Source organism: Artemia franciscana, chromosome 11, assembly GCF_032884065.1.
Source record: "Artemia franciscana chromosome 11, ASM3288406v1, whole genome shotgun sequence".
Taxonomy (NCBI): domain Eukaryota; kingdom Metazoa; phylum Arthropoda; class Branchiopoda; order Anostraca; family Artemiidae; genus Artemia; species Artemia franciscana.
Window position 1 is genome coordinate 43449837 of NC_088873.1, and position 23571 is coordinate 43473407.

General features: G+C 36.3%; 1 protein-coding gene across 4 annotated transcripts in view; it reads left to right on the forward strand.

Annotated features, from left to right (window-relative positions):
• LOC136033262 (dopamine beta-hydroxylase-like) overlaps nt 1-23571 on the forward strand; it is a 157743-nt gene that overhangs the window by 71586 nt on the left and 62586 nt on the right. For all 4 annotated transcript variants that reach the window (XM_065714015.1, XM_065714014.1, XM_065714016.1 and 1 more), the window contains exon 4: nt 20756-20953. In XM_065714015.1, the coding sequence (XP_065570087.1) occupies nt 20756-20953 (198 nt within the window). The remainder of the gene's footprint in view (nt 1-20755; nt 20954-23571) is intronic.

The following is a 23571-nucleotide window of genomic DNA, read 5'->3' on the forward strand; positions in this document are numbered from 1 at the left end:
CCCCCTGGTGGAAAGTCGTTCCCTCGAAAAGTCCGGCGATAAAATCCCACCCCCACGAAACAATCCTAAGACAATTCCAATTTGCCCGGGTGATTCCCTGGAATGTATCCAAATGTAAAATTGATTCCCTCAGTGAAAAATTTACCCTGAAAAGTTCACCCCTAAAACTTCCTTCCCACGGAAAATCATTCTCGTGGAAAATCCCCCCAGCTGAAATTTCCTACTCCGAAGAATTCTTATATAGCTTACTTCTCAATTACAAATACATCACGTGAACAATTGGCAAACTTCATAGCTTAAAGGCCTTTCCCCAGTAGTTATGGGTTTCATGTTAAGCTCAAAGGCATATTTATTAAGCCTTTCAACTATGTTCGACAAAATGGCTATCTCTAAATTTTGATGGGGTGATTTTGGCGAAAAGGGCATCGGAGGGGGCTAGTTACCCTCGATATCTTCGGCTACTTTAATGAGGCACTAGAACTTTCAATTTCTGTTCGAATGAACCATCTCCGAAACCCTTGGTTCGATATGATCACCCCTAAAAAAAACTACACATCCGTGATCTTTCTTCTGGCAAAAAATACAAAATCACACATTTTTGCAGAAGGGAGGTTGAAACCTCTATAGAAGGGTTTTCGGATAAGCTGAATCTATTGGTGCAACGCTCAATAACATTTCTCATCTTTTTGGGGGTGTTGTCTCCCTTTTTCGAGAATCAAGCAATTTTTTTCAGACTTGTAGTATATGCTGGGTAAAACTAAACTTAATGAATCTTGTGTGTTCGAAATCAATATAAGAAGCCCATTCTGTTGGTGCATCTATTGTTATCAAAATTCCGCGTTTTAGAATTTCGGTTACTACTGAGACAAATTGCTCCATACTTACAGTTTGTTACAATTAACTATTTAATATCTTGCATTATCAGCGAATAATGCAGTTCAAAACCTCTTGAAGCTAGTTCAAAACCTCTGAATTCGTCCGTCAAAATGTCAAAGTTGTTTGTTTTTTTAATGCTGTACCATTCGAAATTGCAATTTCATATTGTATCAATAATGAAAATTATTATGGCCTCAGGAAAAGCAGTGATCATAAACCAGCGCAGGACAGGGACCAATACATTTTCTTAAATCTACGTGAAATGCTTTAGTCGGCTTAGAACTGGTCAGTAAGATGTCCCTAAAACCTAGAGTATGAAAGAAGGCTTTGTGCAATCCCGACCAAACCGTGGTCCAACTCACACTTGGCAATGCTCTTCTATCAGTGAGAGTCAACTCTCTTGATGACTCATTATATATTTATGCCTGCAAATGTTATACTAACATGGGGGAAGGTAGCCCTTAATAGATAGCTTAGCCAAGAAAAGGTTTTTCAGCTAAAAAAATACCAGAATAAACAAAACCCATATTTAGACATGCGCATGTTCATTTATTTGATTAACTATTTTCATGAAAATAAAAATTACTAAATATCATTTTTTTTTTTTCATTAGTTAGTTTTATTTTCACAGTGTATTCTTTTAATTTTTACTTACTAAGAAGTTAAAAATACCAGAATAAACAAGAAGTTGGAGTGGTGAATTATACAAGAGGGGGGATTATAAACTTTTGGTTAAGGCTTGTTGACCATGAGAATTACAATGGTACCCTCGTGATGCTTTCTAGCCTTTCCATTCACGAAATGTACCAAAATGTGACATATGGAACTTTACGATGGAGCTATTAAGATGAACTTATAAGAAACACAGGCTTTTCATTGAGCCATTAAGTATCTCGCTGTAATCATGAGGTAGCTTGATAACCTTATCAGGAAAAACAGACATAAATAGCTATGCAGTGCTAATAATATTGACATATTTTTTTATTTAGGGTTCATTACTAGCGACTACCTATTGCTCCATCCAACTCAAGGAAAAATCAAATGTTCAGTCGTCCGTTTTCAAAAGCTGCGTAGTCATACTCAAGGCTCCCAATCTTCAGGGATCCTTGTCTCTATGGATCAAGGAAGTTTCATCGTATTTCAAGACCTGTAGGGAGGGTTCAAAATCCTCATTTTAGGTTTTTAGACCATGATAAATCAATTGGTAATTTCAGGGCTGGTGTTCCTGCCAATTTGACAATTTGGTGGTCAAAATTGATGTTTTGCGGACAAAACAGCAGAAAACGCCGAATTGATGTGGTATGATCTACTTTTGTGAAAATATGCTGATGATTTATCAACAACCTAGGTAATTACGGCAGCATTATGTCACTATCAGTTAATGATTAACGAATAAAGTCACTGCGGTATTCAGGTCACATTGCAGAGTTTAATCCGACTACTGCACAGCTTTTTTACAAGATGTAGTGCTAAAACCTTCTATATGGTGTTTTAGACTACGAAAAATTAATTGGTTATCTGAGAAATTTGGTTCTGCTGGCACTTTGACCCTGTTGGTGCAAAACTCGATATTTTTGACGCAACATGGCGAAATACACCGCTTAAGTCGGGTGTGATCTTTTTTTGTTCAAGTGCCTCTAAGTTGGAAACTTAGTAAACTATGATGTGGCTATGTTTTTTTTTCGATCTCTTCGTATAGAATGATTGATTGCAGAAACTCAGAAGAGACCTCATTCAGTTGGAAATTGAATAAAAAAGGAAAAGGTGTAAGTACGAAGGAGTGAAGAAATGCAGTAATGAAAACTGGCAAAAACACAGGATCGGACACATGGGTAAACACAGGATCGGACAGATGGGTAAACACAGGAGCACAATTTTTCAAAACCAACATTTTCGGCAGCGGAGCCAATATTAACAGTGGTTTGTTCTTTATTAGTACCAGTTAAGGAATGTCTGACGGCCCTATCCTTAGTGTGAGATGTGAATACATAGGAAGGAGCAACCTATTTCAATATTGGTGGAATAATATTATAAGGATATAGAACATTTGAAAGAATAGGAATATAAGTCTGCAAACTAAGATTATAATATTGGAAGGTACAGTGATGACAATGGTCAAATAAGGCTTTGAAGCATGGGCGCTCCAAAAAGCGGATGAATATATACTAGATGTTTTCCAGAGAAATTTCCTATAGATTGTTCTGGGTACCCGGCTAACTGACCGTATTTCAAACAGTAGGCTATACGAAAATGGGGTTCAATCCGGCATTTTAGTGCTATAATGAAAGAAAGATTGAGATGGCTAGAGTACGTTCTGCGGATAAAGGATGACAGATTGCCAAACATTGTCCTTTTCGGCCAACCACCTAGGGCTAAATGGAAAGCAGGTCGTCCCTGTCTGGGATGGGAAGATGTCATAAAGAAAGATTAAAAGGGAATGAGAACTTCATGGGAGGGTGTAAAGAAGGACGCTTTGAATAGATTGGGATGGAGGCGGAGCGTGCATAACTGTGCTGGCCTAAGGCGGCTTGGTGATGCGGTCAGTTGTTAGCAGTAGTAGTAGTAGTGGTGTCATTCTATCATGTAAAAACATGTTAACTTTAAGCCATTTTATGATCAATCAGTAGTTCGTGGTAACGAACTGTAAGGAAGAAGAGACGCGGCTCAATTGTAACTGAAACCCTAAAAGACAGAGTTTTGTTAATAATAAATATATCGTAAGGATTGACTTTTTATTTTGATTGGAAATATATAAAGCTCATTAATTTTAATATTACCCATTGAAAGTTTCGAATGTCAAAATAATTTGCTCAATTTTTGAATAAGGAGGGGAAAAGCCGCAAAACGTCAGATCATCTTAATGAAATCATGCGATCAGATTCAGCGTATTAGAGAACCCTAAGTTAGAAGTATCGAGCTTCTATACAGAACAATTTTGAATTTTGTATATTTTTCCAGAAGAAATATCACGGATGCGTGTTTATTTGTTTGTTGATTTTACCCAGGGGTGATCGTATCGAATCAATGGTCCTAGAGGATCGTAAGAGGGCCTGTTTGATGCGAAATCAGAAGTTCTAATACCATTTTCAAGGAGGCACACTCGTGCCTCTATAAAGAGGCGACACACGACGATGTTAAGCGATCTTCGGTTCCAGTGGTCGCAGAGGTATGGGGAGGGATGCATTTCGTAGCCCGAGCTTCAACTAAGAAACCTGCAAATTTCATCCCCCTCCAACTTTTCCTTCATGGGGAAAATCTGGCCGAAAGTTTCGACCCGTCAACCCCAGCCCCCCTTTAACGTTGTCCGATCGGGCTGAAATTCACAAGTTAAAGTCCCCTAGGGCCCAGGAGCTTATCCGCGAAATTTCAGCTCGATCCGATAACTCCTTCCCTGTTTTCCAGAAACCACGCATAGCCACTTAAAATTCATGTTCTTTTTTTTTCCTAGACGCCTACAGGTCACATCCGACATCGGATCTGGGTTTACGAAGACTCATTCGATGCGGAATTCTCCGAGTAATTTTCCTGGAAAGTTTCGTAGGAAAATCTTAACCCCCCGAAAGTTTCGACCCTCCAACCCCCCCCCCCCTTTTAACGTTGTCCGATCGGGCTGAAATTCACAAGTTAAAGTCCCCTAGGGCCCAGGAGCTTATCCGCGAAATTTCAGCTCGATCCGATAACTCCTTCCCTGTTTTCCAGAAACCACGCATAGCCACTTAAAATTCATGTTCTTTTTTTTCCTAGACGCCTACAGGTCACATCCGACATCGGATCTGGGTTTACGAAGACTCATTCGATGCGGAATTCTCCGAGTAATTTTCCTGGAAAGTTTCGTAGGAAAATCTTAACCCCCCGAAAGTTTCGACCCTCCAACCCCCCCCCCTTTTAACGTTGTCCGATCGGGCTGAAATTCACAAGTTAAGGTCTTCTACGGCCCAGGAGCTTATCCGCGAAATTTCAGCTCGATCCGATAACTCCTTCCCTGTTTTCCAGAAACCACGCATTAGCTAATTAATTAACGCATTTCTCTCCATAAGAGCCCATGTTAATTTGAAATTTTTAAAAATTATTGAGAAGTTATATTTACACACATGCAAGTGATTAGCTCAGTCGGTAGACCGTGGGACTTTTAATCCTCGGGTCAAGGGTTCAAGTCCCTTACGGGCGGTTCTTTTTCACAACATCAGAAAAATTTTGATAACACCTGGACAGCTTATCATTTGAGAGATAACAGAATATTAGCTTCTTATGAGCAAAAGAAACATTTCGGTCATTCTATCTATTTTTTTTCTATTTTATACAATGATTTAAAAGCCGGGGGGGTTCCTCTCCTAATTCCTGTACGAGGAGTACAGGAATTATTAAATTACATCCACCATGGATTGTAGAAAAACGTACAGAATTAATATGAAAAAAAATTAAACCTGTACAAAAGAGTCTTTAAAAGCGGGGGGTTTGCCTCTCCTAATAGTCTTCTTATAGTCCTAATTGTAGAAAAACGTACAGAAATAATATGAAAAAAACTTCGTTTTCTTAAAGAGTTAAAGAGGCTGCGTCCCAAAGTCGAACCTTAAAACGTACAGGAATTAGAAGAGGCAGTTGGGGGGCTGCCGCCCCCCCAAACCCCCCGCTTTTAAAGACTCTTTTGGACAGGTTTTTTTTGTGGGGGGACTTCATTGTTACTAATTACTAGTTTCGGCGCAATGGTTCTCCTATCCTCTTGTGTTTAACATTTTTCGAAGTTATTCCATTATTCATTCATTTCAATTATTTTTTAATTAAAAGAGGGCCTTTCTGAAGCCAAGAGCGGGGGGTTAGCAAAAAAAACAAAAAACCTGTACAAAAGAGTCTTTAAAAGGGGGGGTTTGGGGGGCCGCAGCCCCCCAACTGCTTCTTCTAATTCCTGTACGTTTTAAGGTTCGACTTTGGGACGCAGCCTCTTTAACTCTTTAAGAAAACGAAGTTTTTTTCATATTATTAAGTGACTAAAACGATTGGAGCGCAGCTAGCCCCATCCCACGCCCCTTTACCCCCCCCCCCCCCAAATTCCATTTGATGAAAATTTTATGACAGTTATTTTGTTCAACATAGCTTAAAGGTCCAGTCTTTTAAAATCAAAATATGTTAAGGTGAATTTTTCTGGCAGAATCGTCCGCAAGAAAATTTTCCTGGAGGATTTTCAGCGATGATGGAACTTTTCGGTTTTTATTCGATTTAGTGGATAGTACGTTATGTAAATCATTTCCGCCCATGATAGTTATTAAATAAAAAAAAACTAGTTTTTTAAACTGAAAGTAAGGAGCGATATTAAAACTTAAAACGAACAGAAATTACTCAGTAGAATATAGGCAGTAGAATAAATAGTTGAAATTACTAAAAATACTTTAGCATAGAGAGTAAGGTATTTATCTCCTCCTAAATACCTCGCTCTTTATGCTAAAGTATTTTTAGAACCCCTCATATGCGTAATAATCTCTGTTCGTTTTAAGTTTTAATGCTACTCCTTACTTTCAGTTGAAAAAACTTTTTCGTGTTTATTTTTTCATTGTTTTTTTTTATAGTAATGCTAGAAAATCCCGTGCCCTTTTCATTGAATTTCTCTTCCCCCATGACATATTCCTCCAAGAGAAGATACTCCCACATACCCCTCTCCCCTCAACCCCAACCCAAACCAAAAAAAATCCCCCTGAAATCGTGTGTACACTTCTCAATAACCATTACTATGTGCAAACACTGGTCAAAGTTTATAACTTGCAGCCCCTCCCCCAGGGACTGTGGGGGAGTGAGTCATTCCAAAGACATAGTTAATATGGTTTAAGACTATACGGAACAAAATGGCTATCTCGAAATTTGGTGCCCTCCAATTTTTTGGTCACTTAAAAAGGGCACTAGAAATTTTCATTTCCGTTAAAATGACCCCTCTTGCAAGATTCTAGGACCACTTAATCGATAAGATGACCCCTGGGAAAAAAAAACAAAAAAAAAACAACAACAAAAAATAAACACGCACTCGTGATCTGTCTTCTGGCAAAAAAATACGAAATTCCACATTTTTGTAGATAGGAGCTTGAAATTTTTGCTATAGGGTTCTCTGATATGCTGAATGCGATGGTGTGATTTTCGTCAAGATTCTTTTAGGGGTGTTTCGCCCTATTTTCCAAAATAAGGCAAATTTTCTCAGGCTCGTAACTTTTGATTACAAAGATTAAATTTGATGAAACTTATATATTGAGAAGCAGCATGAAAATTTGATTCTTTTGATGTATCTTATAGCATCAAAATTCCGTTTTTTAGAGTTTCGTTTACTATTGAGCCGGGTCACTCCTTACTACAGTTCGTTACCACGAACTGTTTGATAATGTACACGTATCACTTGACAAAATTTTTGAGGGGTTTGAGGCTCTCTTCCGAAATTCCAATAAACTTGTTTCCGCAATACAGTTTTACCATTACGATTAATCGAAATAATAGTTACAATCCTGAATGAGCTTCAAGCTACAATCTTTTACCACTTGGCTGTTTTTTTTTTTTAAGAAAAAACACGTGTTTAAATTTCGGTTACCTTGGACTGTGATTCACTTTCTACTAGGTTACAGCTATAGCTATAACTATGAAAAAACAAAAGATTTCGTTTTTAGTTTGGAGAAAAGAAACTATTTATAAAAAGCTAGCGATTGAAATCTACTATAGAATAATCTGGGTATTTAGTCAGAAAAGAGGTGGAGCTTCGTTCCCTATTCTCCTTGAAACTAAGCATTTTTAGGGTTTCTTCATAATTTAGTATATTTCCTGTGTAAGTGGGCAGCCTCCTTCTTCTATATACAGAGAATCAGTGCTGTCACTTACCTGAAGTACTTTTACTTGAAGTACTACTTAAGTAAAATTTTCCATTACTTGTACTTGTTCTTAAGTAAAAAACTCTAGGATGTACTTATTACTTGAGTAAGATTACGAAATACTTATTACTTAAGATACTGATAATGTACTTCTTTTTCAAATACTTTACCTTTGAAACGAAACTTTTTGTGCTTGGCAATGTGCAAGAAAACATCGCCTTTGGATTTAGAGTAAACTCAGATACAGCTCCATGTCCTATTTTTGGATGTGAAATAAGGTATTTGTTTATGACAAAAAAAATATAGAATGATTATCACTTGGTTTAATTTTGTTTAAAATTTGTATAATAAAAATTGAAATTATTTCACAGTTCACTGGTCGACATTAATCTAACATCCCTTGTTTTGTGCTAAATGTTTTATACTATAGTCCATTAGGGCTTATAATTCTGACACTAGTGTTTAAGTTTTGTCATCTTGTCAACATAAACAAATTTTTGCCATTTCATCATTTCCAGGACCATATTATTGGTAAGACTACTGAAGCTATGGATCTCCATTCGCACGTTACTCTTAATTAAACGAAATTTTTTTTAGCAGTTAAAGCCCCTTCTCCCTTGATCTGTTTAAGCTAGGGTCGTCATCTTTCAACTTGATGTGTCTCATGGTCCTTGGCACCTATGGTTCAAATTTCACCCAACTCTGGCCGGCGGTTTTCCCGCTATACTCGATTGCACATACGGACGGACAGGCAGACAGATTTTGTGACGTCTTAGGTAGTCATGTTGGCTCATTGGATCCCAAAAAAGAAAAGGATAGCATATCATCATCCAGGCATCGTCACCTATTTGGATGGGAGGAAAAATCCATCAAGATTGGTTTTCGAGATCCGTCTGTCCATCCATCCATCTGTGCAATCGAGTATAGCGAGAGAGCCACCGGTCGGATTTGGATTAAAATTGAACTATTTGGATTACAATTGAGCTTAATTAGGACGAGGAGGAGGGGGCTTTAAGTGTTAAAGAAATTTGAGTTTTTCATTTAATTCAGAGTAACTTGTGAATAGAGAGAAGAATTTCGATGAAAATTGAATAAAGATGCCTAAGAGTATGATATGCATTTAGTTCTGGGATGAAGACCCTAGCTTAATTAGGGCGAGGGGAGGGGGCTTTAAGTGCTAAAAAAGCTGAGTTTTTCTTTTAACTCGGTTTAACTTGTGAATGAAGAAATGGATCTCATTGAAAAATAAGCCAAAAATGCCAAAAACCATAAGACACATGATATTTAGAGATGAAGACCCTAGATTAATTAGGGCGAGGGGGAGGGGGCTTCAAGTGATAAAAAATTGAGTTATTCATTTAATTCAGTGTAACTTGCGAGTGGAGTGATGGATCTCAATGAAAATTGAACCAAAGATGCATGACAGGCATCAAGCTTAGAGATGAAAACCCTAGCTCAAATAGAACGAGGGGGAGTGTGTTTTATGTGTTGAAAAAAGTCGAAAGTGCTGAAAAGCCTTTTGTTTAATTTAGTATAACTTGCGACTGGAGCGACAGGTCCGAATGAAAACTAGACCAAAGATGCCTAGGATCAGGGCTCATATCGAGATCTCATATCACAAACCTTATCTCAAATAGGGCGAGGGGGGGTCTCAAGTTTTAAGAAAGTTGAGTTTTCCTTCAATTTAGTAGGGCCTATAACTAATTCCCCCCTCGGCTTGTCCAAAGCCTGTAAATAACCCCTTTTTTAAATGAGCCATACTGAGACCAACCTTCCATCCCCAGTGAAAAATTACTTTTTTTATTCCTTTTTTCCCGGGAGATTTCTGACTTAGTCTCATGGTTTTTGCCACTTCATGATGTGAAAACTGCTGCTAGAAATAGATAAGTTGCAACTTCTGCAAACCTCTGCAATTTGACCAACCGTATGGAATACGTCTGAATCAGCGGGCTTGCTGCAGGCCCGTGATTTGATAATATATATTTGTAGGGAGTTTTACCGACCATCTGAATTGACTACGTAGCATGCGACTTGCTTGAGTGAAAACCAGCCAAAGGATGTAGATGCCATACATTTTCATAGCGCGTCTGAAATTTAACTTCAAAACTGGAGGCAGTTTTCTTTTAAAGGTGCCGAGGGCGAGACATGTCGTCGAAGTATGAACCAAGACTTCATTTTCATACTGTTCCTTTGTTTCAGCACGCTGACAGCCAGCGACCTTCAGCTAGCTGCCTAAAGTGTGGATATTTGCTGATCCATTTTATTGAGCTTTGATTTCTATCAAACAGTTCGTGATAACGAACTGTAGTAAGGAGCGACCCGGCTCAATAGTAACCAAAACTCTAAAAAATAAAATTTTGATACCAATAGCTACATCAAAAGAGTCACATTTTAATGCTGATTTTAAATATATAAGTTTAATCAAGTTTAGTCTTACCCATCAAAAGTTACGAGCCTGAGAAAGTTTGCGTTATTTTAGAAAATAGGAGAAACACCCCCTAAAAGTCATAGAATCTTAACGAAAATTACACCATCCGATTCAGCGTATCAGAAAACCCTACTGTAGAAGTTTCAAGCTCCTATCTACAAAAATGTGGAATTTTGTATTTTTTGCCAGAAGGCAGATCACGGATGCGTGTTTATTTGTTTGTTTGTTTGTTTTTTTGTTTTTTTTTTGTTTTTTTTTTCCCAGGGGTGATTGTATCGACCCAGTTGTTCTAGAATGTGCGAGGGGGCTCATTGTAACGGAAATGAAAAGTTCTAGTGGCCTTTTTAAGTAACAAAAAAATTGGAGGGCACCTAGGCCCCCTCCCACGCTAATTATTTTCCCAAAGTCAACGGATCAAAATTCTGAGATAGCCATTTTATTCAGCGTAGTCGAAAAACCTTATAACTATGTTTTTGGGGACGATTTACTCTTCACAGTCCCCGTGGGAGGGGCTACAAGTTACAAACTTTGACCAGTGCTTACATATAGTTATGGTTATTGGGAAGTGTACAGGCGTTTTCAGGAGGATTTTTTGGTTGGGGGAGGGGTTGAGAAGAGGGGGATATGCTGGGGGAACTTTCCATCGAGGAATTTTTCATGGGGGAAGAAAATTTCCATGAAGGGAGCGCAGGATTTACTAGCATTATTTTAAAAAAAAAAAACAATGAAAAAATAAATACGAAAATGTTTTTTTCAGCTGGAAGTAAGGAGCAGCATTAAAACTTAAAACGAACAGAAATTATTACCCATATGAGAGGCTCACCTCCTCCTAATACCTCGCTCTTTACGCTAAAGTATTTTTAGTAATGTCAACTATTTATTCTACGGCTTTTGCGATTCAGGGGTCACTCTTACTGAATTGAGACAAAATTTAAGATTTAGTGTAAGGAGAGAGGTACTGACAAGGGGCGAACCCTCTCATATATGTAATAAAAATATGAGAATTAAAAGTTCTTCACGTAAGCTAATTTATAAGTTACGTATATCTTTTACTAATAAAAAGATTCGTAAAAAATTAAAAGTTCTAGTTGCCTTTTTAATAAACCAAAAAATTGGAGGGCAACTAGGCTTCCTCCCCCGCTCTTTTTTCTCAAAATCATTCGATCAAAATTATGAGAAAGCCATTTAGCCAAAAAAAAAAAAATATGCAAATTTCGTTTTAATTATTCCTCTGCGGAGAGCCAAAATCAAAACATGCATTGATTCAAAAACGTTCAGAAATTAAATTTAAAAAAAACAAGTTTTTTCAACTGAAAGTAAGGAGCGACATTAAAACTTAAAACGAACAGAAATTACTTCGTATATGAAAGGGGCTGCTTCCTCATCAACGCCCCGCTCTTTACGCTTAAGTTTTTTACTGTTTTAAAAAGAAGAGTTGAGAGAAAGAGTCAAACTTTAGCGTAAAGAGCGGGGCGTTGATGAGGAAGCAGCCCCTTTCATATACGAAGTAATTTCTGTTCGTTCTAAGTTTTAATGTCGCTCCTTACTTTCAGTTGAAAAAACTTGTTTTTTTTTAATTATCAAAAAAGTCTGCAACTGACTCACTTGACCTCATACTTTCAAATTTGATTTTTTTTTTTTTTTTTTTTTTTTTTTGCTAAGGTTTTTACTTATTGAATCAGAGAATGAACTACTTTATTACCTTTTATCTGTTTTAAAGCCAATCCGAAGTTTGTTTTTCTATTTTTCCTATTGTTTCCAGTTATTTAATACTTAAGTAAAATTTTGGCAAGTACTTGATACTTGATACTTAAGTAAGAATTTGGAAAGTACTCATTATTTGATACTTAAGTAAAAAAAAAATGCAGTGAGTAATTAGTACTCTATACTTAAGTAAAAATTTGGAGTACTTATTGCAGCACTGCAGATAATCATATATGTGTCAGTACGTAACAGTGTGCACTCAAAAAAATGTGCGCTAAACTAATGACCTAGAAACACGACAAATCAAGTGAAATAATTTGTGAACCATGAAGATATGAATAAACTATAAAAACGTGGGAATTTTAAACTAAATAGAATTAAACGAAAAGATTGGAAACAGGGCATTATTATGTCAACTTCTCAAAGTTGAAGATTATGAAAAAAAAATATCAGAAGAAAATACTTATCAGTTACATAGTAGACGCTTGGGAATTTTTGACTTGTTCATAAGACAAAAACTAGTCAGGCACCTTCTTTGACAAGACAATTCCGTGCTCGGTAGCCAAATAGGGGTTTCTCACTATTTCTGAATAGGCTTTTTGGGGTTAAGGGGCAAAAAAAGGTACCCAGGTTAGGTTGAGTATGTATTTAATATACTTCGCTCTGGGCGGCCACCAATTCTTTGTGATTGTTTTCAAAACTTTGTTACCAAAGTAAAATATTTTCATTTTATTTTGTTTTATTTTATTAGCATTAACCAAACTTCACTTTTCGAATGTTTATTATATAGCCGATAAGTATTTAAAAAAGAATTGCTTTCCATTAAATGGTATAAAGACTGGTTGTTTGCAGAACCCCACATAGCTTTCTCATGATGGGAGAGAAGGGTGCGGTCTTCGGGATATACGCTCCCAGAGTTACTCGTATATGACTAAAATTGAATCCTTTTCATTTTGTTATAATTTGAAAATATCCGTAAAGCTGAGGTTTTAAGAAAGAAGCATCGTCAAAAATATTGACCACTCTGCCCTGATTAGTGAACTTGGAAGAGTCCATAGTCATTTATTATTTTATTTTTACCAGTTTTGAGCTTAATAAAATGTGATCAATTTGAAACAGAGTATTTTGGCCTCCTTGGGTTCCAATTCGTTGATGCATTGACACACCGGGCGAATTATTACCTACACACAATATTTAAACAACAGTGAAGAGGCTAAATATAATTTTAAAAGTATTTCTTGAATACTTTCAATTAAAAAAATTACACTTTCTGTATTTTCTATTGTTTATTTCCCTTAAACAGTTAAGCTGGTCAGTTATCCATGACATCTACCGATAGTTTCTTTTAAAAGATTATGTTTATTCTGTTGAGAGCTGAGATTAGGCCCCGGAGACCTATTTTCTTGTCCTCTTCCTCCTTACATGTTTTCCTTTTTGTAGCAATGAGCAATGAAAATAAAAGCTTCGGCTGGTTCTAACATTGGTTCTGAGTAATGGAAGAAGGATTACCACTCCTATTAAGCCATTAAAACAAAAAGTTCAGTGAGTTGTAACACTGATCAGAACCAAAGAATCGCGCAAACTTTTTCCTGATGGATACGTGTAGTTTTATTTTCGGGATGTGTACATCAAGACCATATCCAGAGGGATCAGGAGTTTTGACCCCCCCCCCGTCTCCCTCAAAACAATTGTCCGACTCGTAGAAACCTGTTAAAATGAATATAAACAAATTCTTTATACGTTTTTTAAAGTTTTTTGTAACTCCAACCCGAAAAAATCCTTTTTAACCCCTCCCCCCCCCCCCGAAGAAAAGCCTGGATATGGCCTAGTGTACAAGACCGCTGGGTCTCTATTGGTTCTTTTTACTGAAGCCCTTTTGAGTTATTTTGTATTACAGGCCCTCATTTAATAATTAGATAAGCACAGCTCAATGTGGTTAGGTCTATATTTAACCTTTTTTATGTCGTTAGTAAGAACCTTAAAAGTTACTTGTGGACTCTCCAAGGAGCATAGAGACTACAAGCTCCGGATTTATTAAGTTTGAATTTACTTCAACTCAGAGAAATAAATACAGGTTAATTATGCACAGACAATTTAAATTCCCTGGTTGGAATTGTCCAAGGAAATATTTAATGTATGGATCGGAAATTTCTCTGGTTGAAATACTGTTATATTTTGTAATCGTTGAGAAAAAAAGAAAAGGTTAGTTTTTTGACAAAGGGAAATTCCGTTATATAAACTCGTACCACAAATTTTTACATTGGAAAAAAGACCGTCACTCGGCCTCTTTGGGACTCAGTCCACAGGGGTACCCCAGTCGCTAGATCTGTCCTTGGTTAGACAACGTGCAGAGCCAATTTACCATTGACAAGAAAAAAAGTAAGATGTAACGCACTTTGATTTTGCCAATTACTACAATTGAAGAATTTCGAAAGCGACACAATGTGTTTCAGCCACATCATGCGGGTATATTGGGTATATTTTGATTGTATGTCCCTATTTTTTTTAATACACTTTTTGTCATAGTAAACTTTTGTAGCTAAAGAAAAGTATAATACATAATTAATTAAGGGAATTACAGCTCTTGGTTTAATTATTCTAATTTGCCATACAATAATAAGGGACAGTATGAACAAATACCAGAACTCAGGAACGAGGCCTCCAGGCCCCTCTCCCCAAAATTTACCTCCAAATTTGTATAATTGTATTCCAAGCTGTCTTAAGATACAAAATCGTTTATATTTTTGTTGCTTCGATAGCCCTCCCTCCCCCAACAAAATTCATGTTTACATTCATGACATTAATAAGTAACACATAAATAGGCCTTTCAAACTACTTTCCCCCCTCCAAAAAAAGAAACAATCTTGATGAAAAACACGCCATTAGGTTCAGCATGTCAGAAAACCCTTTTCAGAGGTTTCGAGCTACTATCTACAAAAATATGGAATTTCGTTTTTTTTCAGGAGAGTGATTATGATGTATGTTGATTTGTTTGTTTTATTTCCAAGTTTGATGATATCAAACTGAATGTCCTAGTATATCGTGAGAGGGATCGTTCGGACGCAAATTAAAAGTTCGAGTGATGTGCCATTTTAAGGTGACCAAGCAGATTTTACCATGGAAAAGTGGTGTTTTCTGCAAATTTCTGTGGCACCGAGCTACGATATTGTCCCAAATAGGACCAAGTTGCTATTAATCGAAAATTTTGAGATAACCAATAGCTTTGAAAAGATGAAAAAACTATATCATGAGCTTTTCAGTTGCAGAAGAGATAATATCGTATGCCGACGCGTTTTTTCTTGAAAAGTCATCTCACTTCCTTGACATATATTTTTGATTTAATTGATTTAATTTTTAATTTTTGATTTAACTTTATTTGGATTTTAATTATTTGCTTCATATTTCATAAGAATACATACAACGTCCTCACTGTTTTTGCTAAAGTCAGACTTTGTGTCCCAGCTCCTTAAGAATGAGTGCTGAAACACAAGGGCAATAGAATCGAAATAAGAGGCTTTTTTCAAACAGTTCGTGGCAACGAACTGTAGTAAGGAGCGACCCGGCTCAATAGTAACCTAAACTCTAAAAAATGGAAAAAAAACTCTAGAAAAAAAATGTTTTGATACCAATAGCTACATGAAAAGAATCGCATTTTAATGCTGATTTTAAATATATAAGTTTTATCAATAGTCTTACCCATCAAAAGTTATGAGCCTGAGAAAATTTGCCTTATTTTAGAAAATAGGGAGAAACACCCCCTAAAAGTCATACGATCTTAACGAAAATCACACCATCAGATTCAGTGTATCAGAGAACCCTATTGTAGAAGTTTCAAGCTCCTATATATGAAAATGTGGAATTTTGTATTTTTTGCCAGAAGGCAGACCACGGATGCGTGTTTATTTATTTGTTTGTTTTTTTGCTTTTTTTTCCAGGGGTGACCGTATCGACCCAGTGGTCCTAGAATCTTGCGAGAGAGCTCATTCTAACGGAAATGAAAAGTTCTGGTGCCCTTTTTAAGTGACCAAAAAAAATGAAGAGCACCTAGGCCCCCTCCCACGCTAATTATTTTCCCAAAGTCAACGGATAAAAATTCTGAGATAGCCATTTTATTCTGCGTAGTGGAAAAACCTTATAACTATGTCTTTGGGGACGACTTACTCCCCCACAATCCCCGTGAGAGGGGCTACAAGTTACAAACTTTGACCAGTGCTTGCATATAGTAATGGTTATTGGGAAGTGGACAGACGTTTTCAGGGGGATTTTTTGGTTGAGGGAGGGATTGAGAAGAGGGGGATATGTTCAGAGAACTTTCCATCGAGGAATTTGTCATGGGGGAAGACAATTTCCATGAAGGGAGTGTAGGATTTTCTAGCATTATTTAAAAAAAATGAAAAAATAAATATGAAAAGTTTTTTCAGCTGGAAGTAAGGAGCAGCATTAAAGCTTAAAACGAACATAAATTTTTACGCATATGAGGGGCTCACCACCTCCTAATACCCCGCTCTTTACGCTAAATTATTTTTAGTGATTTCAACTATTTATTCTACGGCTTTTATGATTCAGGGGTCATTCTTAATGAATTGGGACTAAGTTTAATCTTTAATGTAAAGAGCGAGGTACTGACGAGGGGGTAAACCCCTTATATGCGTAATAAAAACATGAGATTACAAAAGTGCGTTACGTAAGGTAATTTATAAGTTACGTTTATCTTTTACTAATAAAAACATTCGTATAAATTAAAAACGTTCAGAAATTAAATAAAAAAACAAGTTTTTTTTAGCTGAAAGTAAGGAGCGACATTAAAACTTAAAACGAACAGAAATTACTTCGTATGTGAAAGGGGCTGCTTCCAAATCAACGCCCCGCTCTTTATGCTATAGTTTTTTACTGTTTTAAAAAGCAGAGTTGAGAGAAAGAGTCAAACTTTAGCGTAAAGAGCGGGGCGTTGATGAGGAAGCAGCCCCTTTCATATACTAAGTAATTTCTGTTCGTTTTAAGTTTTAATGTCGCTCCTTACTTTCAGCTAAAAAGAACTTGTTTTTTTTATTTAATTAAACACTAAAGCCCTTTAGCGTAAAGAGTAAGGGGGCTGCTCCCCAAATATATAGGATAGTTTCCGGTTGTTTTAAGTTTTAATTTTGCTCCTAAAAAATCTTGTTTCTTAACTTTAATTACAAAAAGGTCGCATTACTATTATGCCTATCAAACAGTTCGTGGTAACGAGCTGTAGTAAGGAGCGACCCGGCTCAATAGTAACCAAAACTCTAAAAAATTGAATTTTGATATCAATAGCTACATCAAGAGTCGCATTTTAATGCTGATTTTAAATATATAAGTTTCATCAAGTTTAGTCAAACCCATCAAAAGTTACGAGCCTGAGAAAATTTGCCTTATTTAAGAAAATAGGGGGAAATACCCCCTAAAAGTCATAGAATCTTAACGAAAATCACACCATCAGATTCAGCGTATCAGAGAATACTACTGTGGAAGTTTCAAGCTCCTGTCTGCAAAAATGTGGAATTTTGTATTTTTTGCCAGAAGACAAATCACGGGTGCATGTTTATTTGTTTGTTTTTTTTTTTCAGGGGTCATCGTATCGACCAGGTGGTCCTAGAATGTCGCAAAAGGGCTCATTTTAACGGAAATGAAAAGTTCTAGTGTCCTTTTCAAGTGACCAAAAAAATTGGAGGGCAACAAGGCCCCCTCCCACGCTCATTTTTTTCCCAAAGTCAACGGATCAATATTTTGAGATAGCCATTTTGTTCAGCATAGTAGAAAACCATAATAACTATGTATTTGGGGATGATTTACTCCCCCACAATCCCTGGGGAAGGGGCTGCAAGCTACAAACTTTGACCAGTGTTTACATATAGTAATGGTTATTGGGAAGTGTACAGACGTTTTCAGGGGGATTTTATTTTGTTTGGGGGGTGGGGGCTATGTTGGAGGATCTTTCCTTGGAGGAATCTGTCATGGGGAAGAAAAATTCAAGGAAAAGGGCGCATGATTTTCTACCATTACTATAAGAAAACAATGAAAAATGAACATGAAAACGTTTTTTCAAATGAAAGGAAGGAGTAGCATTGAAACTTAAAACGAACAGAGATTATTACGCATATGAGGGGTTCTAAAAATACTTTAGCATAAAGAGCGAGGTATTTAGGAGGAGATAAATACCTCGCTCTTTATGCTAAAGTATTTTTAGTAATTTCAACTATTTACTCTATGGCCTTTCTGATTCACTGGTTATTCTTAAAGAATTGGGACAAAACTTAAGATTTAGTGTAAAGAGCGAGGTATTAACGAGGATACAAACCCCCTTGTATACATAATAAAAATATAAAAAAAAAATATAAGATTACGAAAGTTTTGTTAGGTAAGTTGCTAAGTTATAAGTTACGTATATTTTTACTAATAAAAACGTTCGTTAAAAATCAAAAATTCTAGTTGCCTTTTTAAGCAACCGAAAAATTGGAGGGCAACTAGGCCTCATTCTCCACCCCTTATTTCTCAAAATCGTCTGATCAAAACTAAGAGAAAGCCATTTAGCAAAAAAAAATTAATATACAAATTTCATTTTAATAATTTATGTGCGGAGAGCCGAAACCAAACATGCATTAATTCAAAAACGTTCAGAAATTAAATAAAAAAAAATAATTTTTTTAGCTGAAAGTAAGGAGTGACATTAAAACTTAAAACGAACAGAAATTACTGTGTATATAAAATGGGTTGTCCCCTCCGCAATCCCTCGCTCTTTACGCTAAAGTTTTACTCTTTGCCACAATTCTACTTTTTAAAACAATTAAAAGCTTTAGCGTAAAGAGCGAGGGATTGCGGAGGGGACAACCCATTTTATGTACAGAGTAATTTCTGTTCGTTATAAGTTTTAATGTCGCTCCTTGCTTTCAGCTAAAAAAATTATCTTTTTTATTTAATTTTCTTAATAAGGTTGTATTGAAGATTTTGGAATGTAATTTTTGGAAAGATAATAATACGAGACTAAACCTTTGAAGTGAAAGTTTGTTTCCGACTAATTATAACCCTGAGTGAGCTATCCCATTCCATTGCTAAATCTTGCTTTGTCAAAAATACAGAAAAACAGGAAGTTCTTTTAGCTTATATTAACCATTATGCTACTACAGCTTGCTGAAATTCAATTGTAAATAGTAATCCTTAGTTATTATGGTTACATTGTTGTCAGATGCAACCTAGTAATGAAAGAACACTAGCCAACTGAAAACAAAACTTTGGAACGGGTTGCCAAAAAAAAAAACTGAGGAAAAATCATCATTTGAAGCAGATTCTGGAATGGTTAAGCTTGTGGTAAAGGTTTATGGTGAGAATAAAGTTAACAAAAGTTTCAAAATCTCCCCCCCCCAAAAAAAAATGGCGGCGGGTCAAAATGGAAACTGGACCGTTAGAATCACCATAACCGACTGCCCTATTTAGGAGAATTATATTGCCCCATTTTGGGCAACAAGGGAGATCCCTTTTGTATGGGAAACACTGATGTGTCCCCGTTTTTCTCTAGGGTGATCGTACCAACCAAGTGCTCATAGAATGCTGGGAGAGGGCTCATTTGAAAAAAATCACTATTTCTAGTGCCTTTTTTAATTAAAAAAAGGTATTATTAAATTTAAAATGAAATAAAATTTTATTTATAAAAATTCAACTGTGTACAAAAACTGTACCTACAAACGAAAGATGATATGCCGTAACAAGCTTGTCTTTTCAAAGAGATAATGAAACACATATATCATTTGAAAAACAAAATAATAGAATACAAAATTATCTTTGAAAGTCCATGATTAGATGTACTGCCACACTTTTTATCCGAACAATGGATGATAATTCATCCTCCTTCCTATTAAATTATTTTGCATATACAAATACAATCAACGGATACAATTCACAATATGGAAGCTTCCTTGCTTTTTAACTCATTTCAGGGAAAATAAGAATGTGATAGGTCCCTTTATTTTAGGAAATATTGTAAATACGTTCTGAGAATACATTGGCTACATATGATAGACGACGAAAATAAAGTACAAAACAATATTGAGAATAAGACAAAATCAAATAGGGGTGTTTTTAAGCCAATTAATAAAACGACAAAAGAAACAAATATGTTGGCAAAGACCTCTTCTAAGCTCTGCTCATTGCTCAAACATAATAAGAAAAATATATATGCTATAAAAGACAAAGTATGGAAAAACCTTATATATATATATATATATATATATATATATATATATATATATATATATATATATATATATATATATATATATATATATATATATATATATATATATATATATATATATATATATATATATATATATATATATATATATATATATATATATATATATATTTATATATATATATACATTGTTTTTAGCATTAAAGACGGCTTAGCTCTCTTCTTTCTGTTTTCATTTGATTTACTGGCTAAATATCAGGCTTGTTTAATTTTGTTTTTTTCTTCTTTTTTTTTCCTTGTTATTTCACCTTACTTAAATATTGTGGTCTCTGTAACAACATAGTATGCGCCTGTATGTTACAGATTGTTTTGTGCAGTGCAAACATTTGGAAAAAAGGCAGACTTATTCAAAATATACGTATCACAAAGGAATCGAAATGTGGAACTTTATGGTTACAGTCGTCTTGCTTCTATGCAATTTTTTTCAGCCAAAGGTGTGTTCAAGGATTTCACTCGAAGGAAAGAGAGGGGGACAAAGAAAAACTTTAAAAGGGTATCAAAGTTTTATTTATATGTATTTTGTTTAGTATTTACGAGTTGAACCAAAATTTATTCTTGGGGAGGGGGAGGGGTACCCATTTAGCACTCCCCCTAGATATGCTCTTGTTTTTAGTTCCTTTTAATTTTTCTTTTTCATTCTAGTTTGAAGCCAATATCCAAGCTGAAAATGAAGGAGTAGTCCATCATATTGAAGTATTTTATTGTGAAGTAGCAGAAACAGCTAATCTACCGCTCTACAGTGGGCCTTGCGATGGAACTGAAAGGCCGCAAACAACGCAAGCATGTAAAAGAGTCATTGCGGCCTGGGCTATGGGCGCAGGACCTTTTTCTTATCCCAAGGTACTTTAGAGATTAGTGAGCAAACAACTTAACTTTAAACAAGTAAGAGAGTGATTACTGCTAGGGCTATGGGCAGAGGAAGTTTTTCTTATCCCAAGGTGCGTTAACATTAGTGAACAAACGCATTAACTTCAAATATGTAAAAGAGTAATTGTGGCCTGGGTTATGGGTGCAGTACCTTTTTCTTATCCCAAGGTGCCTTAGAGATTAGTCAGCAAAGACATTAACTTTAAACATGTAAGAGAGTCATTGTGGCCTGGGCTATGGGTGCAGGACCTTTTTTTATCCCAAGCTGCTTTAGATATTAGTGAGCAAACACATTGACTTTTAACATGTAAAAGAGTCATTGTGGCCTGGGCTATGGGCGCAGGACCTTTTTCTTATCCCAAGGTACTTTAGAGATTAGTGAGCAAACAACTTAACTTTAAACAAGTAAGAGAGTGATTACTGCTAGGGCTATGGGCAGAGGAAGTTTTCTTATCCCAAGGTGCGTTAACATTAGTGAACAAACGCATTAACTTCAAATATGTAAAAGAGTAATTGTGGCCTGGGTTATGGGTGCAGTACCTTTTTCTTATCCCAAGGTGCCTTAGAGATTAGTCAGCAAAGACATTAACTTTAAACATGTAAGAGAGTCATTGTGGCCTGGGCTATGGGTGCAGGACCTTTTTTTATCCCAAGCTGCTTTAGATATTAGTGAGCAAACACATTGACTTTTAACATGTAAAAGAGTCATTGTGGCCTGGGTTACGGGTGCTGGACCTTTTTCTTATCCCAAGGTACTTTAGAGAATAGTGAGCAAACACATTAACTTTAAACATGTAAAAGAGCGATTACTGCTAGGGCTATGGACAGAGGACGTTTATCTTATCCCAAGGTGCGTTAAAGATTAGTGAACAAACACATTAACTTCAAATATGTAAAAGATTAATTGTGGCCTGGGTTATGGGTGCAGTACCTTTTTCTTATCCCAAGGTGCTTTAGAGATTAGTCAGCAAACACATTAACTTTAAACATGTAAGAGAGTCATTGTGGCCTGGGCTATAGGTGCAGGACCTTTTTTTTATCCCAAGCTGCTTTAGATATTAGTGAGCAAACACATTGACTTTTAACATGTAAAAGAGTCATTGTGGCCTGGACTACGGGTGCTGGACCTTTTTCTTATCCCAAGGTGCTTTAGAGATTAGTGAGCAAACATATTTACTATAAACATGTAAAAGAGTCATTGTGGCCTGGGTTATGGGTGCAGGACCTTTTTCTGATCCCAAGGTGCTTTAGAGATTAGTGAGCAACACATTTACTTTAAACATGTAAAAGAGTCATTGCGGCCTGGGCTATGGGTGCCGGACATTTTTCTTATCCCAAGGTGCTTTAGAGATTAGTGAGCAAACACATTTACTTCAAACATGTAAAAGAGTCATTGCGGCCTGGGCTATGGGTGCTGGACATTTTTCTTATCCCAAGGTGCTTTAGAGATTAGTGAGCAAACACATTTACTTTAAACATGTAAAAGAGTCATTGCGGCCTGGGCTATGGGTGCAGGACGTTTTTCTTATCCAAAGGTGCGTTAGAGCAAACACATTAACTTTAAACACGTAAGAGTCATTGTGGCCTGGTCTATATGTGCAGGACGTTTTTCTTATCCCAAGGTGCGTTAGAGATTAGTGAACAAACACATTAACTTTAAATATGTAAAAGAGTCATTGTGGCCTGGTTTATGGGTGCAGAACCTTTTTCTGATCCCAATGTGCTTTAGAGATTAGTGAGCAAACACATTAACTTGAAACATGTAAGAGAGTCATTTTGGCCTGGTCTATGGGTGCAGGACCTTTTTCTGATCCCAATTTGCTTTAGAGATTGGTGAGCAAACACATTAACTTTAAACGTTTAAGAGAGTAATTCTGGCCTGGTCTATGGGTGCAGGACCTTTTCCTTGTCCCAAGGTAATTTAGAGATTAGTGAGCAAACACATTAATTTTAAACATGTAAAAGAGTCATTGTGGCCTGGGCTATGGGTGCAGGACCTTTTTCTTATCCCAAGGTGCTTTAGAGATTAGTGAGCAAACTTATTTACTATAAACATGTAAAAGAGTCATTGTGGCGTGGGCTATTTGTGCAGGACGTTTTTCTTATCCAAAGGTGCGTTAGAGCAAACACATTAACTTTAAACACGTAAAAGAGTCATTGTGGCCTGGGCTATATGTGCAGGACTTTTTTCTTATCCCAAGTTGCATTAGAGATTAGTGAACAAACACATTAACTTTAAATATGTAAAAGAGTCATTGTGGCCTGGGTTATGGGTGCAGCACCTTTTTCTGATCCCAATGTGCTTTAGAGATTAGTGAGCAAACACATTAACTTTAAACGTGTAAGAGAGTCATTCTGGCCTGGTCTATGGATGCAGGATCTTTTCCTTTTCCCAAGGTAATTTAGAGATTAGTGAGCAAACACACTAACTTTAAACATGTAAAAAAGCCATTGTGGCCTGGGCTATGGGTGCAGGACCTTTTTCTTATCCCAAGGTGCTTTAGAGATTAGTGAGCAAACATATTTACTATAAACATGTAAAAGAGTCATTGTGGCATGGGCTATTTGTGTAGGACGTTTTTCTTAGCCAA